At 41.3% G+C, this 20,055-nt stretch overlaps 1 protein-coding gene across 1 annotated transcript; it reads right to left on the bottom strand.

Annotated features, from left to right (window-relative positions):
- Positions 1-1,894: 1,894 nt before the first annotated feature.
- Positions 1,895-4,651, bottom strand: LOC107827000 (protein LEAD-SENSITIVE 1-like). Its single transcript, XM_016654051.2, has 2 exons — positions 4,380-4,651; positions 1,895-2,852 (listed from the first exon to the last, which is right to left on the bottom strand). Exons 1-2 carry the CDS (start codon positions 4,513-4,515, stop codon positions 2,116-2,118), a joined length of 873 nt encoding a protein of 290 aa, XP_016509537.2. The 5' UTR covers positions 4,516-4,651; the 3' UTR covers positions 1,895-2,115.
- Positions 4,652-20,055: the final 15,404 nt, after the last annotated feature.

Genomic DNA, 20,055 nt, shown 5'->3' with positions numbered 1-20,055 from the left:
TCTACAAAGCCCGTGCTGAGCCCGAGCCCAAAATCAAGGCAATAAAGTTAATAATAATAATAATAATTTGTGTTACGTTTTTAGGCATAACTTTTTTAAGATTATCGCTTAACCATTTATTATTCATATGTTTTCTGATCATATCATTAGATAATTTATTAAAAGAAATATTTATAAGAAAGCAAGTGTACTAAGAAATAAGCAGATATCAAAGGGACAAAAGGTAACTTGATATTTAATAACATAATTTAAAGTATGCAAAATGATTCCAAATGGACTATAATCATAAATCAAAGTGGATATTTTAATATTTGATGAATTTGTGGGCATATAATTTCTAATTAGAGGTAGAAATAAAGAAGATATTTTAATAGATTATTTTGGTATTTATTGATTAACTACTCATAATTTCATATGACCATAGTTTATGCTAGAAAAAATATGGTGATTAAAGTCTAGGTTTAGATGAAATTAAGAAAGACCCAAATTCATTAAAACAATGTCCAAGAATTAACTTAGTTTGTCGTTAACTCATTAATGCTTTATTTTAAAAAGAAAATTCTGCTACCCAACCAATTAAAGATTATATGATTTTTGATAAATTAAATTGTTTTAAGAAACAAAAAATATCTTTATTTCAATAGCATGTGACCATCAGCCATATTTAATAAATATGAGATTACAAGTTGATCACTTGCTAAGCATCTCTCCCTTTTCCTCTATTTTATCTCCACTTAATTAAGTAAATTGGATAAAATTTAAATATTTTTGTTTTATTTTCAAGATTCTAATCTATTAATTTTTAAAAAGTTTTAAAATTTATTTTCTATTATACTAAATTTATATTTCAAAATAAGATCAAAGAGATATTAATTATAATTATAGAGTTACTAAGAAAATTTGATCAACCGAATACTCTCCCAATATCAAATGAGTTCTTCAAGGTTATTATTATCAGCATTTTAGATTTATTTTTATGCATAATTATTCATCATCATTCACAACTTTTCAAGCATTTTTGAAGGACTCAAAGTTTAATATATTTACAAATTAAATATAGGAACCTAAGCAAAAAAAAAGAAAAAAAAGTTAGGGCAAAAGACTTATTGTATATACTTCACCCGCAAAAAGTTAGGTTAAGGAGCTATGGATTACCAAAAAGGGTTTGAAAGTATCTTGATTTATTGAACATATTTTAGTATATGAAGTAATAAATAGCAAATACAAGGACATATTTGAAAGGGCAAACCCTTTTGGTTGGCAAACTAACAAAATAGTTACATCGTAGCTAAGGACTACAAAACTTTTTACATTGTGCCTTGTATATAGTAGTAATACGAGGAATACATTGGTAGTGGACCACTCTTTAGTACATTCAAGTAATTTGAGAAGACCTAGTTCATTCTGTACAAATCATATTGGATAATCAGCCTTTAATAGCCTACTAGGAAGGATCACTGTGAAATAAATTGATCCAAAGAAACCTAATTAATAAATAACTTAAGAAAATCATTTCACTCTTTTTGGCTGTACTTTGTCCACCGAAAAATCAAAACGTCTGGCTTTCAAAACACAAAAGATTGTTTCCTTGTTAATACTGGTTTTTAAAATTTAAAAACAAGCATTACCTCAGCTAATAATTTAATTCATAGAATATCTGAGGCATATCATTACAGTAGAAAGGAAAAAGTTCTGGTTTCTTCTTTTCTTAACCAAAAGAAACTTAAGTATTTCTGTAGTGTTTCGGAAATGAACAAGAAAGATCTGGTGAGAGGTTTTTTCAGCTTAAGTATATTTTTTTTTGTTACATTTTTCAGCTTAAGCATATATGATAAGCGCGCGTTACATGAGAGTTTAAAGCTCCCATACCATCTTTTTAACACACTCACTACCATTCATATGAAACCATAGAACATTGCTATAAACAATTTACAATCACATCAAGGCATTCATTTGATGGAAGAATGCACATACAATACCTGTTAAAATGACAAGTGTTTCAATACCAACCAAACCTATGGCATAAAAATTAATGACAACATCAACACCTACAACATACAATATGTTGTAGTAACCTACTTGAATTCCATATAAATGCAGTCCACTTACATAGAACTAGGACTCCTTTTCCTTTAACGTATCTGCAGCAGCAGCAGCAGGCTCAGACTCCTGAGAGCCAGGGCTTTCCTTTGATGCATCAGTAGTAGCAGGCTCAGACTCTTGAGAGCCAGGGCATACAACAAGTCTCTCAACAGGGATCTTCGTGACATCACGACGTACTCCAATATCAGAAAGAAACCGGCTGACACAGTAAACCCCATAACCCACAGCGGCTAGACCAGAAACGCTTGTAGTCAGAAAGCGCAGTGGTGATGAAACAATAGCAGTTGTGGCAGCTAAAAAGGATGTTGCCTGCCCACTCCGACCAACACTGATATTTGTAAAGACTAGCAAACCGGTCTTGCAGTAGATAGCGAAATCCTCACAGTTGTTCTTGAAAATGTTGTAAACCCCAAAACCATTCTGAAGCAGAAATTCAGCACGGTGCAGGACGTGCTCCCGTGGATCAGAAGGGGCAAGAGTGCATGTTCCTCCTCGAGTTTTAGCAATAAATAGGCTTGGGGAGACACCATACTGAAAAAGATAGAGTTCACCCCCATAAAGAAAACATTCAAGGCATGATGACATAACACCTTCGGCCTTTGATTGATCACCACACCTTGGACATGGGGAGTCAGAGGGGCGTGAAGGAGATGAGCTGAATATGAAGCGGTCTAACACTGTGCCAGTTCCAACCTCTTGACCTGCACCTCGAGTGAAATGGATGACCATACCATCGCCAACATATATACCTGAAAGTGTTCAGAGCACAGCTGGCAACATTATGACAATATGCTAGGAAAAGGAAGAAAAGTGCATGTCATTCACACCATTAAACCATCTCAATTTCACTCACCCCCAGGAGCTAGAAGTTGCTTTGGATCTCTTAGTTAGTGCCATAACAATTTTCTGAGGATCTAACTAATCATACTTGATGCAAAAATTTCCTTTTCTTTTAATTTTTTTGACAGATACTGATGCAATGATTTCCCATCAGCAAGTAATTAATCAACTCAAGATCATCTGAATTTTGACTGCATATCATCTGAGAACAGAGGCATAAACCTTATGGTGATGTTTAGAAATCCAAGTGAAAGTTGCGCCTAGGAGATTTTCCAAAACCAAAAAAGGCTTCGTAAAATATTTAAAACCAGATTGGAGTGTTTAGAGGCTTGTAACTAAGGTGACAACAAACCTTAAAGAATTTGAGATCCTCGGGACTAAAGCCATCCTTATGTTTCTCCGATTGATTAACAACAAAGAGAAATTTATTCCACACTAAAAGCAAGTTTTTCTCTTCAGGTACTTGAAAAGTGAAACAGTCCATAAACCATTTTTTTTCAAAGTAAACCAATAGACTGACACTAAGCAACATAACCTCATAAAGCAACTTTCCAACTCAAGCTTAATTGAGTCCACAATACAATGCTAGTGTGAGAGTGCATCCCCAATGTTGCAGGCCAACTCTAATATAAGAGAAATAAACACTCCAAAAGAGTTTAACGACATAAAATAGAATTTCTCAAAGTCCATAGTACAAATAATCAGATGGAGAATCTAGACGAATAACAAAAAGAAGAATAACCTCTTCCCTTCCTTTTTGTCCCTCATCCAGTTCATAACAATTTGTACATACCCATGATGAATGAATGTTCAAAATATAAAGCTGCATGAAGGCTTAAGAGCCAAACCCAAATGAGAAGGTTGGGAGCTAAAAATTCCACCTCTACATAAAATCTCAAGCCTTCTTTTTTACATAAATTGGTCATATTCAGCTCACTTATTTCCGCTACATAGAGTTTTGAGGTACATCGAAAGCCCATCACAGGCTCACAGCCATAACTAGCGTATATATAAGTAAATCCACTTTTGATATTCCTGCGAACTACCAATTCAAATTGTCCCGTTTATTAATCATTTTTCTTAAGCTCCTAAACGTACTTTCTGATAATGTTCAACGAAACGCACAAACTTTACTCAGTTCATCAACATTTAATCCAATGGGCAGACTCCAAGATTCTACTAACCCAATTTAACATTTTCTAAAATATTAAAAAAGTTCCTTCCTAGTTTTAATTTTCCTAATTTATCATAATTACTCAAGCAAATTAGAACATGTAAAATGAACAAAAAGCATAATCAAATCAAAATATCACATACTTGTATAAGGAACAAAATGTAGATACAAACAGAAATCAAAAGGATATTTCAGTAAGAGTAAAGCACAAAAGAAGGATATTTCAAGTAAATGTAGAAAGCGAAAAAATGAGGAAAGCGACCGTGATGAGCGTAGAGGTACGCGTTTCGCCATGAATAGATGTGATCTCCTGGCTTGAGTTCATCCTTTTGGATCCTGTTTGACAGAATTCCGACCATCTCCGGCACCGTCCACCACCGTGATCCCGGCTCCGGCATCACTGTCCTTTTTCGATAACTTAATTTTTGGGGATGTGATGTGACGGTTTGCTTAGTCTCTAAGAATTAAGATTTGGTTCTTTGTTTCCTTCGAGTACTCTGAGTATTTATGGTGGGCCTCTTTCTTATCCAAGCCGTTTACTCAGTCTCTTTTTCTTTAAAAAGGAAAGTTTATTCAACTGGTATTTTCCGCTATTTTATACCCAATCTGTTTTATGGCGACACGGAGCTTTAAAAAAAATTATGTATTAATATAAGTTTTATACACGATAATATAAACAATATTACACCATCAAATTACTTAAAAGGTAAATATATATAATTTTTTCTACAAATATCAGTTTGTAACGTTAAGAAAATAAAATAATACGTGAAAATGCAACTAATGGTGTTAAAAAAAAATCTTATATCATCAATATATGTTTAACTTAGGTTTTTATTTATGCATACCGGTAAAATCGGGCTCATGGTACACCCTGGTCTTCGATGGGATAAACCGAGCTCGAGACATGATGACGAGGGACCGGAATCGAGGCAAGGGTCTCATCGAATCAGAGTCCGGGGCATGACGCCCGCCTTCGAGAATATCGGAGTCATGATCTGGGATCGGTCCGAACCCCGCAAAACTTCGAAGAACATTATCAGGTAATCAAGCACGACCAACATAAGGTTGTGATGTCCGCGATTGACCGGATATCACGGCGTGGATCTTGGCACGTATCGATGAAGAACCGCCAATCAGTTAAACAGAAGATTTTTTACCTTTTATGGAATTGTACCTAGAGTAGGATTCCCTTACTATCTAAAGGGGGTCTAAGAATTCATTAGACACATTGTAACCCGCATTCCAAAGTAATATACTACTATTTTCACTGTTATTGAAAGCTCTTTTTCTTGTTCATCAATACTAATCATTGTGAGCCCGGATCAAGGGTGAATGTCACACTATGGTTAGAATCATCCTCCCGCGTGGTTTGAATTTACTATATCTTTATTTATTCATTCTGACTTAATTTATCGCTTTGTATCAAATTAATCCGCGCATCTTTAAAACCACTTATAAATTTAATTTTTATACGATTTTGAGGGTAAACAGTTTGGCACCTATCGTGGGGCTAAGGATAATAGTGGCTATTTGATACAAACTTCTATAACACACCATATTTTAAACTTGTTCTTTGAAGTGTTTTAAGTTCATGCCAAAGTTTAAAATGTCAAACTCTCAGTTAGCCCCTTTAAACGTGGATGCTGAGTCAGGTCACCATGGCGAGAACAACAATATAGCACCCGATAATGAGGTTCACCCTGTCGATCTCAGCGGAGTTCCAACTACGGACCCGATCGACGCTAGTTTGCATGTGGACATCAATGCGAATTTGCCTACCGATCCTAAGAACAGCGTCCGCAGAGGAGTCCGATCGATTTCCCAGAATGTGCACGACGGTGAAGGTGATGAGATCAACTTGCGGGTGATCTTTGAAATACTACAAGCTCAACATGTAGCGATAGCCCAACTGCAAAACCAAAGCCGCGCCCCGAGCAAAGTTGAGCCCGAGCCATCCCGGGAAGTCAGCCGCATAAATGAACCAATCACGGAGAGGTCGAACGAAGCTGAACTCGGAACTAACCCTGAGATCATAAAGATGCTCAAGGAGCTGACAAAACGGGTAGAATCAGGAGAAAAAGCCAATGACAAAAAGATAGAAATCTAAAATTCCAGGGTCGACCAAATCCTAGGAGCACCACCGATATTAAAGAGCATAGATTCCAAGAAGTTTGTTCAAAAATCTTTTCCTTCAAGTGCAGCTCTGAAGCCAATCCCTAAGATGTTCCGCATGCCCGAGATTCCTAAGTACAACAGAATAACTGACCCAAATGAGCATGTGACCTACTACACGTGCTCCATCAAAGAGAATGACTTGGAGGATGATGAGATCGAGTCTGTCCTGCTGAAAAGGTTTGGGGAAACTTTGTCGAAAGGAGATATGATATGTTATCACAACTTACCCCTTAATTCTATTGACTCGTTCGCTATGTTTGTAGAATCCTTCGTGAAAGCACATGCCGGGGTCATAAAGGCCGAAACTAGGAAGTCAAACCTTTTCAAAGTAAAACAGAGAGATAATGAGATGCTCAAAGGGTTTCAAATTGAACGGATGGACCTGCCTCCGGTCGCGGATGATTGGACCGCTCAGGCTTTCACCCAAGGACTCAATGTTCGAAGCTCGTTGGCTTCACAGCAGTTGAAGCAAAATCTGATAGAATATCCGGGTATGACTTGGGCCGACGTACATAACCGGTATCAATCAAATATAAGGGTGGAAGATGATCAACTTGGGGGCCTTTCAGGGTTCGTTTATCCCGTCAGGACTATTGACAGAGTCAAGAGAGACATTGATCGTGAACCAAGATCAAATAGGGATCAATATCCACCATACAATGGAGACCGAAAAGGTAATAGGTCTGGGTGAAACCCTATGAGAAGTAAGAGGAGGAGCGATCGAGGTCAAAATAACCGGGACTCATGAGCAAAAATAGTTTCGACAGGCCCATCAGGCCTAAGGAAGCACCGAGGTTAGCAGATTATAATTTCAACGTCGATGTTACTGCCATCGTATCTGCCGTCGGACGCATCAAAGATACCAAGTGGCCTTGACCTCTATAGTCTGATCCAGACCAAAGAGATCCTTACCTAATATGTAAATATCATGACACTCACAGTCACAGAATAGAAGATTGCGGACAATTGAGAGAGGAGGTGGACCAATTATTTAACAACGGACATCTCCTAGAGTTCTTAAGTGATCGAGCCAAAAATCATTTTAGGAATAGGGACTCTAGTAAGCAGATCGAGTAGGAGGAACCTCAGCACGTCATTAACATGATCATTTGTGGGGTCGACGTCCCCTAGAGGCTGATGTTGAAGCGCACCAAAGTATCCATCACAAGGAAAAAACGGACTAGGGATTACGTGCCGGAAGGAACATTATCTTTCACCGACGAGGATGTTGAAGGCATCGTGCATCCCCACAATGATGCACTTGTAATATCTGTACTCATAAATAAATCTCGAGTTAAGCGTGTGTTAATTGATCTAGGTAGCTTAGCCAATATCATCAGATCGAGGGTCGTGGAGCAGCTATGTCTACAAGACCAAATCGTGCCTGCAGTCCAAGTTATAAATGGATTCAACATGACATGTGAAACCATTAAAGGGGAGATAACATTATGGGCGAACATCGTCAGAGCCACTCAAGAAACAAAGTTCTACATGATTGAAGGCGATATAAGATACAATCCTCTGTTCGAGAGGCCGTGGATCCACAACATGAGGACAATGCCCTCGATGCTGCACCAGATGTTGAAATTCCTAACACCAAGAAGGATTAAAATAATTCACGAATAACAACCAGCCGCAAAGAAGAAGTTCGAGGTCGACGAGGTGGTCCCGATATCCGCACTTTCAACATCAAAGAATCTGGGTTCGGGTCACCAAGGAAGAAACCAAATAGCAATTACTGGCGCCAGCCATGCCCAACTGGATAAGCAAGATATGGGTGAGGATGACGACTATAAAGTTCCCAGGTCTTTCATAGCCCCCGGTGATTCCGACGCCACCAAATCAACGGTCGAAGAACTGGAGCAAGTCATATTGATCGAGCACTTACCCGATTGTAATGTATACTTGGGCACGGGGTTAATTCCGAAGTTCCCAGAATGTGCACGACGGTGAAGGTGATGAGATCAACTTGCGGGTGATCTTTGAAATACTACAAGCTCAACATGTAGCGATAGCCCAACTGCAAAACCAAAGCCGCGCCCCGAGCAAAGTTGAGCCCGAGCCATCCCGGGAAGTCAGCCGCATAAATGAACCAATCACGGAGAGGTCGAACGAAGCTGAACTCGGAACTAACCCTGAGATCATAAAGATGCTCAAGGAGCTGACAAAACGGGTAGAATCAGGAGAAAAAGCCAATGACAAAAAGATAGAAATCTAAAATTCCAGGGTCGACCAGATCCTAGGAGCACCACCGATATTAAAGAGCATAGATTCCAAGAAGTTTGTTCAAAAATCTTTTCCTTCAAGTGCAGCTCTGAAGCCAATCCCTAAGATGTTCCGCATGCCCGAGATTCTTAAGTACAACAGAATAACTGACCCAAATGAGCATGTGACCTACTACACATGCTCCATCAAAGAGAATGACTTGGAGGATGATGAGATCGAGTCTGTCCTGCTGAAAAGGTTTGGGGAAACTTTGTCGAAAGGAGATATGATATGTTATCACAACTTACCCCTTAATTCTATTGACTCGTTCGCTATGTTTGTAGAATCCTTCGTGAAAGCACATGCCGGGGTCATAAAGGCCGAAACTAGGAAGTCAAACCTTTTCAAAGTAAAACAGAGAGATAATGAGATGCTCAAAGGGTTTCAAATTGAACGGATGGACCTGCCTCCGGTCGCGGATGATTGGACCGCTCAGGCTTTCACCCAAGGACTCAATGTTCGAAGCTCGTTGGCTTCACAGCAGTTGAAGCAAAATCTGATAGAATATCCGGGTATGACTTGGGCCGACGTACATAACCGGTATCAATCAAATATAAGGGTGGAAGATGATCAACTTGGGGGCCTTTCAGGGTTCGTTTATCCCGTCAGGACTATTGACAGAGTCAAGAGAGACATTGATCGTGAACCAAGATCAAATAGGGATCAATATCCACCATACAATGAAGACCGAAAAGGTAATAGGTCTGGGCGAAACCCTATGAGAAGTAAGAGGAGGAGCGATCGAGGTCAAAATAACCGGGACTCATGAGCAAAAATAGTTTCGACAGGCCCATCAGGCCTAAGGAAGCACCGAGGTTAGCAGATTATAATTTCAACGTCGATGTTACTGCCATCGTATCTGCCGTCGGACGCATCAAAGATACCAAGTGGCCTTGACCTCTATAGTCTGATCCAGACCAAAGAGATCCTTACCTAATATGTAAATATCATGACACTCACAGTCACAGAACAGAAGATTGCGGACAATTGAGAGAGGAGGTGGACCAATTATTTAACAACGGACATCTCCTAGAGTTCTTAAGTGATCGAGCCAAAAATCATTTTAGGAATAGGGACTCTAGTAAGCAGATCGAGTAGGAGGAACCTCAGCACGTCATTAACATGATCATTTGTGGGGTCGACGTCCCCTAGAGGCTGATGTTGAAGCGCACCAAAGTATCCATCACAAGGAAAAAACGGACTAGGGATTACGTGCCGGAAGGAACATTATCTTTCACCGACGAGGATGTTGAAGGCATCGTGCATCCCCACAATGATGCACTTGTAATATCTGTACTCATAAATAAATCTCGAGTTAAGCGTGTGTTAATTGATCTAGGTAGCTTAGCCAATATCATCAGATCGAGGGTCGTGGAGCAGCTATGTCTACAAGACCAAATCGTGCCTGCAGTCCGAGTTATAAATGGATTCAACATGACATGTGAAACCATTAAAGGGGAGATAACATTATGGGCGAACATCGTCAGAGCCACTCAAGAAACAAAGTTCTACATGATTGAAGGCGATATAAGATACAATCCTCTGTTCGAGAGGCCGTGGATCCACAACATGAGGACAATGCCCTCGATGCTGCACCAGATGTTGAAATTCCTAACACCAAGAAGGATTAAAATAATTCACGAATAACAACCAGCCGCAAAGAAGAAGTTCGCGGTCGACGAGGTGGTCCCGATATCCGCACTTTCAACATCAAAGAATCTGGGTTCGGGTCACCAAGGAAGAAACCAAATAGCAATTACTGGCGCCAGCCATGCCCATCTGGATAAGCAAGATATGGGTGAGGACGACGACTATAAAGTTCCCAGGTCTTTCATAGCCCCCGGTGATTCCGACGCCACCAAATCAACGGTCGAAGAACTGGAGCAAGTCATATTGATCGAGCACTTACCCGATTGTAATGTATACTTGGGCACGGGGTTAAGTCCGAAGCTAAAAAAAACTCATTAAATTTCTTATAGCTAACATAGATTGTTTCGCTTGGTCCCATCTAGATATGACAGGGATCCCGCCGGAAATAACCACTCACAAGCTAAGCCAGGACCCGAAGTTCCACCCGGTCAAGTAGAAAATGAGGCCTCAGTCCAAAGTCAAGCATGCGTTCATCAAGGACGAGGTATTTATACTCCGTAAAATACGGTCCATCCGGGAGGTTAAGTACCCGGATTGGTTAACAAACATAGTAGTAGTCCCTAAAAAGGGAATAAATTAAGAATGTGTATAAGGCATGTCCCAAGGACTCTTTCACTTTGCCCAACATCGATCGCATGATCGATGCGACGGCCGACCACGGGATCTTTAGTTTTCTCGATGCTTATTTCGGGTACAACCAAATTCGTATGGACCCGGGTGATCAGGAAAAAACGTCTTTCATCACTAAGTATGACACCTACTACTATAATGTAATGCCATTCAGGCAAAAAAAAAGGCAGCACCACTTACCAACACCTAGTAAATCGAATGTTTGAAGAAAAAATAGGGAAATCAATGGACGTTTACATTGATGATATGTTAGTTAAGTCCCTACGAGTAGAGGACCATTTGAAACATTTGTAGGAAACCTTCAACATATTGAAGAAATACAATATGAAGCTGAACCCGGAGAAATGTGCATTCGGAATCAGGTTCGGTAAATTCCTCCGATTCATGGTGTCCAACCGGGGAATCGAGATTAATCCCGATAAGATCAAGGCCATCAAAGACATTGCTGTTGTGGACAAAATCAAGGTCGTTCAAAGGTTAACCGGGCGCATTGCTGCCTTGGGTTGATTCATCTCGAGGTCCTTCGACAAGAACCATTGGTTCTTCTCACAGTTGAAGAAGAAGAATAACTTCTCATGGACCCCGGAGTGCCAACAATCCCTAGAGGAACTCAAGCAGTATCTCTCGAGCCCACATTTTCTTCATACTTCGAAGGCAGATGAACAGTGTACCAGTACTTAGCGGTATCCGAGGTAGAGGTAAGTGGAGTCCTAGTACGGGAAGAGGAAGGTACGTAATTTCCTATCTATTACATTAGTAGAACTCTAGGCAAGGCCGAAACTAGGTATCCTCACCTAGAAAAATTGGCGCTCGCTTTGCTAAGTGCCTCTAGGAAGCTAAAATAATATTTTCAATGCCATCCCAAATGTGTTGTAACCACTTACATGTTAAGAAACATAATGCATAAACTCGAGCTCTCAGGCCGATTGGCCAAATAGGCCATGAAAATCAGCGGGTATGATATTGAATATCGACCCCGAACTGCCATCAAATCTTAAATTTTTGCAGACTTTGTGGCCGAATTTACATCGGCCCTAATACTCGAGGTCGGAAGAAAATTATTGTTGAACTCGGGGACTTCTTCGGGAATCTGGACCCTCTTTACTGATGGAGCCTCGAATGCAAAGGTGTCCGTACTTGGCATCATGTTGAAGCTACCAGAAGGTAATGTAGTTAGACAGTCTATTAGGACTGTAAAATTGACTAACAATGAGGCCAAGTATGAGGCCATGATTGCATGTCTCGAACTGGCTAAAAGCCTAGGGGCAAAAGTGATCGAAGCTAAGTGCGACTCCCTCCTTGTGGTGAACCAAGTTAATAGGACGTTTAAAGTCAGAGAGGAGCGGATGCAAAGATACCTGGATAAACTGCAGGTAACGCTACATCAGTTCAAGGAGTGGGCTCTGCAACATGTACCTCGAGAACAGAATAGCAAAGCCGTTGCGCTTGCTAATTTAGGATTGTCGGTCGATGACGACGAATTCAACTCGGGAACGATTTTACAACTCATGAGATCGGTAGTGAAAGAAGGTCATGCCGAGATACACTCAACAAGCCTAACCTAGGATTAGTGAAACAAATATATACAGTATCTGAAGACTAGAAAACTGCCCTCAAATCCTAAAGAATTGGGGGCTCTGCGTACAAAGGTGGCATGTTTCAGTTTGTCCGAAGACGATAGCCGATTCAGAAGAACATTGGATAGTAAACACACAATATGTCTAGGACGGAGAGATACCAAGTATGTTTTGAGGGAAGTCCACTAAGGCACCTGCGAAAATCATTCTGGCGCCGAATCATTAGTTCGGAAAGTAATCAGAGTCGACTTCTACTGGATATACATGGAAAAAGATGTGAAGGATTTCGTATGAAAATGCGATGGATGTTAGAGGCATGCTCCAACAATTCATCACCCCGAGGAGCTGCTGCATTTGGTTTTGTCACCCTGGCCATTTATGAAATGGGGGATGGAAATCGTCGGCCCCTTACCATGGGTACGGTAAGGTTCAATTTATATTATTTATGACTGACTATTTTTCTAAATGGGTGGAACCTAGGCATTTGAGAAAGTCAGGGAAAAGGAAGTAATTGATTTCATCTGGGACCACATAATATGCCAGTTCGGAATGCCGGTGGAGATTGTGTGCGACAATGGGAAGCAGTTCATCGGCAACAAAGTAAGCAAGTTTCTCGAGGACCAATAAGATCAAAAGGATCCTATCAACACACTATCACCCTAGTGGGGCAAGGGAGTCCATGAACAAAACCATACTCCAAAACCTCAAAAAGAGGTTGACCTATGCCAAAGGAAAATGGAAGGAAATTTTGCCCGAAGTCCTATGGGCATATCGTACAACCTCGAAATCCAGTACCGGGGCTACCTCATTCTCGTTGGTTTATGGCACCGAAGCTCTAATACCGATCAAAATAGGAGAACCGAGTCTCAGGTTCTGATATGCATTCGAATATCAAACGACGAGGCCATAAATACGAGCCTAGAACTATTAGATGAAAGGCGCGAGGCTTCCCTCGTCCAGTTGGCCGCCCAAAAGCAACGGATCAAAAGGCATTAGAATCGGAGAGCCAATATTCAATACTTCAATGTCGAGGACATGGTATTAAGGAAGGTGACACTGAGCACCCGGAACCTGAACGAAGGGAAAGTAGGGCCGAATTGGGGAGGTCTATATCGAATTATAGAGATCACCGACAAAGGATCATACAAACTTGAAGCAATGAACGGTGAGCGATTACCCAACAACTGGAACGTAACCCACTTGAAATGATGCTACTGGTAAGGTACGACCCCATTTATTTATTTTCTTTTCATATTGCACTAACACTTGCAAGTAGCTGTCAGGGAATGCAACTTTTAGGCCTGAAAGCACGCGTTGCACTCTTTTTCCCTTGTATCGGTTTTGTCCCAAATGGGTTTTCTAGCAAGGTTTTTAACGAGGAAACAGTGGATCTTGCTAACTTAGAGTGGAAGATCGACTATAAACCGGAGTCAAGGATCACATCAACAATATCCGAGAACTCTCTATGATTGGCCTTGAATATTGGGGGCGCCATCACCCTCGGATAATTTTAGCAAGGAAAGAAACTTTATGCTCAAACAACCTAGGCTTGGTGGATAGGATTTATTGTAAAGGCCAAACGGTCAAATGAACCGTGCCCAAATAGACCACTCAAGCCATGACACGAAGCTTGTACACATTTGCAACCTTGTATATTATGCACAGAAATGAACGAAAGTTTCTACCTTGCAGATAAATATTTTGTCTCTTAAAATTTTCTACATTCTGTTCCCTAAAGACATCGAGCCTAAGGGACACCTCTATATGGATCCAAGAGATCATCCTTACTCGGGGACTGTCGTCCAAAACGAGCTCGAACGGCCCGAGCTATCAAAGCCCGGGGGCACAAAACCTATTAGGCAGTGCCCGAACTTTAAAGGCTACTGCCACCCCCATTCGGGGACTGTTTTCCTAGGAAAGCCCGAATGGCTCGGGGTAATAAGCTCATTAGGGTGACACCCAAACTTAAAAGGCTTTGACCGTCCTAGAACATCTTAGAGACATCTGAGATCCGTAGCAAAAATATAAGGCCTTCAAAATTTATAAACCGGTTTAAAGGCTACCCTCGATAAAATTGTAATAAAAAATATTCTAAGTAAATCATTCGAGGAAAGCTTCTGGTCACACCAAGCCCCGAAGAGTCTTAAGCAAAATAATATCGATAACGAGCCTTGTTCGAACCTCCAAACAAGACCTAATTATTACGTCTTAAGGCATTCGAAATCTTTACAATCGTAACAAAAAAAAAAGTAAAATGAAACAAGCTTAAAAATTGTCGAAGGGAAAAGAGCCTTGTATATATATGAAAAGATCTTTACAAAGACCAAACAACCTCAACAAAAAGTACAAAAGTACAAAAACAAAGAAAAATCTACAAAGCACCTAAGCAGCATGGTCTTTGTCGGAGCCTGCCTCATCACCACGACCATCGGGGTCTTCTCCGCCCTCGGATCCACTGGAACTTTCAGAGTCTTCTTCGTCCTCAGGATATGCCAATTTCTTGGTCTCGGCCTCGATCCTCTTAGCATTTTCTATCTCGGCCGATAAATCGAAACCCCGGGCATGAACCTCCTCGAGGGCCTCCCTTCAAGACTACCACTTCACATATTCAACGATATCTTTCAGGCGGTCTTGGGCTACCTCAGCATTAGCTTTGTCCTGGGCCACCATCTCCTCGGCATCTGCCCTGGTTATTTCGGCCACTGACTTGGCTTCTTTAAGCTCCTTGGCGAGGGTATCCTGATCGGTAACAACCGAGCCTAGTTGAGAGTGGAGGTCCTCGATTTTTTGGGACCGGGCCTCAGATTTCTCCCTCACTGCTCGAAGCTGAGCCTTTGTTGAGACTAGTTGCGCCCGGGTAGTCTCCTTTTCTAAGGTCAAACGATCCATCTTGACCTTCCACTCTTCGGCTCGACCTTGATTACATCTATCTCGGCTCGGAGTTGGTCGATCCGATCAAGCTTCTATCGGACCTGTGGGTTCTGACTGTTAGTCACCGTATCTAGCTCGTCATCATTAACTTCAAAGATTTTTACCTGTTCTACCAGGTCGACGTGTTCTTTCTAAGCCGCGTCTAACTTGGCTCGAAGGCTCGTGATTTCTCCTTCACGTTGCTCGCTGAGAAGCTTATACATGTCTCTCTTCTCAGCAAGCTCTTTGAATTCAGCCTCAAGCTGGCTCATCACATCCCGATTCCGGAGGAACGTTTCATGGTGAAGCACCAAGGCCTGCAAATATGAGAAGAGATATCAGGATCATCAATAACTAAAGTTGAAAAATAAAAATGTTTGGTAATACCTTACTTAGTGTACCGCTTGTTGTGCTTCATTGAACATGCATGAGGCATCCACCTCGTTCACTTTTGCCTGGTCTTCATCGGTTACCAGGAATCGGAGGTAGTTAGCTACCCCAACGGGGGCGGAAAGAACCCTGGCATCCTTCGGGACGATGACAACGATTGATCGCTTCCAGCAAGGATCCATGCTCGAAGACGGGAATCAGTTGACCAACCTCGGGCTCGAGTTCGGCTTGCTGACCTTCGAGGATGGGCTTTTCCTCAGCACCTCTAAGTCTCCCAATCCGGTGAAGTTCTCAAGGGAGGATGAGTCTACACCGTCAAAGAAGTCTCGAAAGGGATCGTCCACTATATAGACCCCCTTATTAGATCGTTCCTTCATCGTTCGAGCTTCATCTAATAATTATTTTGTGAATGAAGGCGATCCCAAAATATCTATAACCCCGGCCGAGGCAGAGTCAACGTCTCTAGGGTTCTCGACCCTCACTATAACATTAGCCTCATGAACTTGAAGGGGATTTACCTCCGTCGTTTCCCCCTTGGCTGCCTCCCGTTCCTCAAGGATAAACGACTCGTGGGCCATAAAGAGTTCATCCTCCTTGGGCTCGTCCTTGAGTTGGAGGAGTGAGTTCGAGTCGAGCACTTGGGAGTTGTAGGTTTCCATTGGCTTACGAACCAGCCTCCTTGTCGGGTTTTTTTTCTCCGAGCTCGGGGAACTCTGAGCCCTCATCTTTTCTTCTCTCTAGTATGCCCCAGAGAAGGAGACTTAATGGGAAAGTCCTTGTCCCCGACCGGAGGCATAAGCTCGACGGTCTTAGGCAAACGTGCAAAGAAAATAATGGAGATAAGAACGCAATGCTAGAAGAAAGATCTCAATACGACTTGATCGGGAAAGGAACCTTACCATGGGAATGGGCCTCCCAATATCCTTCTGAAAGTTTGCGCCATGAGCGCTTGGAGTAGGGCATCTGTGACGCAATACTCTCGAGCCTCTCCTTAAGCTGAGGAATAGCATTTGGAACTCGAACAAGTGTTGCACCACAACAAACACCGATAAGAGAAGGGAAAATAAAGCATAAAATTGATGCTTAAAGGGAGTTGTACTTTTATGACACGTTCCACCTCTCGGGGAATGGTCTCTACTCAGTGGGTTCTAAGTCAACGGTCCTCACCCGGATAAAACATCCTTGCCAACCCTAATCGCGGTCCTCGTCGATGCTCGAAATTGGGGATTTACTAGCCCGGCGTACAAGCTTTATCAGTCCCCCCTACCCCGGAAGATTCGGGGGGCTGTATAAGCGGAGAAGATGATGGACGGTAAATGATCACCCATCGATTTTGTTCACAAAAAATCAGAGGAGGATCACGATCCTCTATAGTGAGGGGTGAATTTGGTCGAGGCATACGTCATACCTCATGCAGAAGTCTAAGATGATTGGGTCCATCATGCCTAATGTAAAGGGATAAGTGTAAACACTTAGATAAACCTCAACATGGGTGGTAATAGCTGTAAGCACGTGATTTTTGCTTCACGAGCAATCACTCCAAAAGGAAAACAAATAGGGATAAATGATCTCACTGTACAATTTGTCGCTTTCTGAGACATGTGTTGTTAGTCATTTGTGGGTCTGCCCACTTTGCATTTAATCTCACCGATCAAAATACAAAGCAGGTCCGTCAGGATAATCAAGAATCATAATTCAGTCGTTAAAAAGAACGAAAATTCGAGAAAATGTATACATGTGCATCGTTCGTTCTAGGTTGTGATTTAACTTACTTAAACATTTTAATTTGGTATGATAGTTGTGTTGAGGTGTTACATTGTTGTTTGTTTTAGTTTCATTTGTTTTATTATTTATTTTGTTATTTTCATTTTTTTTATGTTGAAATTAGAAAACAAAGAAAAGAGGGGTTAAAACCGATTTGGGCCCAAAGAAATAAAACAAAAGATGGGCCCAAACCAGCACAAGTCCGGTCCAGACCAGGCCTTCCCAGGCACCTCCCGAAACGACGTCGTTTCAGGGACGGTTAAACTGAGCCGTTCATTTCCATTAATCCGATGGCCTTTATTCGCCCTCATGACCCGACCCATTCCCATTTTTGACCGACCCCTTGCTTAACCAAACGGCACCGTATGGTCAAGCCTCCCCAATCCTGGCCATCAATTTTAATCAATCCAACGGCCAAGATTGAATCAGCCTCCCCGTATATAAGCCTCCTATCATACCCCACGCCCCCTATTCTAACCCCCCACTCATCGTCTTCATCCAAACACTGAAGCCCCCCAAACCCTAGCAGCCGCCCTAGCTTCCCTTTCACCAGAACCCGGCGGCACGAACGCCGGTGACCACCTCCTGAACACCCTAAGACCCCCTCACTCTCCTGAACATGGATCTGCTATCCATTTGCCTCGAATCACTTTCCTTCGTCTCGAATCTTCATTTGAAGATTTGAGTCGAACCCGGACCTATGCCAAACCACCCCGTCTTCATACCAGACACTCCCCTGACCTTCCTCATGACCAAACCAAGCTTGGTTTGGTCCGAATCTACCCACAACTCCCTAAAAATCAGATCTAGAAATCCAAACCTTAGAACACATGCATTTGGGGAATCCGGCCAGTCTAGACAAGGGTTTGAGGTCTAATAGACCTTAATCAAGGTGTTCTCATGTGAGAACACCCTGATTAAAGTTTGTTCGGCCTCAAACGTTCGAAGTTGAATCATATTTGGGTCTGTATGATTTAAACATTTTCGGTAAGTTTTCCTTTCTTTTGTGTTAGTTTTGATTAAGTGGTCAGCATGTTTCGTTGTGTTTGTTTGTTATTTTTGTTATTTTTCATTCGGATTTCTTTCATCTCTGTAAAGACCTTTTATTTGGTCGGTTGATTTTCTATGTGTGTATTCTGAATGTACTCTGTGATAAACATGATCGTCGATTAGTTTAATCGTCAGATAAGTTAACTCATATAGGCCCCATTAATTGAACAAAAATTGTCTGATGCCCTTTAGGTCCCTAAACGTATTGTTTGTGTGAGCGATTGATTATTACCTGTTATAATTAGTATAGTCGACTCGATAAATATCGTCGATTAGTTTTCTATAACTAATAAATCGAATGAGCTAATAATGTCGCATGACTAATTGAGCTTTGCCACTGACTGTATGCCCCAGCATTGTTTGAAATGGTTTGTTTGCGTTGTAAAACTGACTGAAAAGGGTTCAGTCCAGGCAGTCTTGAGTTTGAACTTACATCAGTTCAAAAATGCCCTGATGCTGCAATAAGCAGGGGCAGTAATAATCAAGGTTGACAGGGGTAGTCTAGGGTTTGAAAAGAACAAAAATGATTAGTTTAAATGAGCTGACAAGTAGGGTACTAATTTGGGATTAAACTAATACCAATGGGGAACAAGACACAAGAGTATGGGGTTTAAAATGAATAATGCCCATAACTCTTGATTAAACAAAAGCCAAGCGTGGGGAACAAAGGGGCTGGCACCAAAGAGATGCTCAAGCATGGGTTTAACAGAGTATGGGCAGGCTGCAAGTTGCAGCAAAAAGGCAGCTTAACTTCACTGGTTCATTTGGCTTATAAATAAGCCATTTGAGAACTTAAACAGGGCTGGACTTTAGTCTTCAGAAAAAGGGAGAATTTTGAGTCTTAAGGCTGAAATTTTTAGTCTTGAGGCTGGACTTTGAGTTTTCAGAAAAAGAAAAAACAAAGTGGAATTTTTAGTCTTAAGGCTAGAGTTTGGAGTCTTAGGCTGGACATTTTTAGTCTGCAAAGAAGAAAAACAAGAAGCATAGAGTCTCCGAATTTTGTAACCAAACACTGTCTGAAAATTACATAAGAGCTTATGTTGGTTTAGCTGCTTTGGCCAATTACTGTTGGTTGCCTGTTCGAGCTGCTTTTGGTTGTTGAATTGCTGGGGTGTTACATTGAAGACTCTGTTGTCTCTACTGGTTCATTACTCTATTTTTTCTGGGATTGTTGTCTGTTGCTCGACTACTCGGGAGCTTCATCATTTTTTGGTTGATATTGTTGCTGTGTTGTTGCTGTGTATCTGTTGTTGCTGTGTTTACTGCATACTGCCTAGCTGATCATTCCTTCCTTCTTTGTCCTCCATACCAGGTACACAATTACACTACCAATGTAACTCGAAAGTTTGAGCAATGAGTATAAAAGAGAAGATCTGCAGATGTTGTTCATATACATGTACTGTTGTGTTGAATGTCATGTAATGTCTAATAGCTCATATTTGGGATACTGAAGTAAGCCTAGTTGATGTCAATATAGGGTATCGAATGATAATTGTATATGTATGCTGTTAGATAAAAGTGGTC

The sequence above is a fragment of the Nicotiana tabacum genome, chromosome 3 (genome assembly GCF_000715075.1).
Source record: "Nicotiana tabacum cultivar K326 chromosome 3, ASM71507v2, whole genome shotgun sequence".
Classification (NCBI taxonomy): Eukaryota; Viridiplantae; Streptophyta; class Magnoliopsida; order Solanales; family Solanaceae; genus Nicotiana; species Nicotiana tabacum.
Note: the sequence above shows the minus strand (reverse complement) of the source record. Positions and strands in the feature narration are given on the sequence as shown.

What these genes read in the sequence shown, in the direction of transcription:
- LOC107827000 (XM_016654051.2), bottom strand. Translation starts at nt 4,515, where the DNA reads ATGCCGGAGCCGGGATCACGGTGGTGGACGGTGCCGGAGATGGTCGGA. An exon ending in GTACCTCTACGCTCATCACG is followed by an intron (nt 2,853 to 4,379) that starts GTCGCTTTCCTC and finishes GAACACTTTCAG; the next exon opens with GTATATATGTTGGCGATGGT.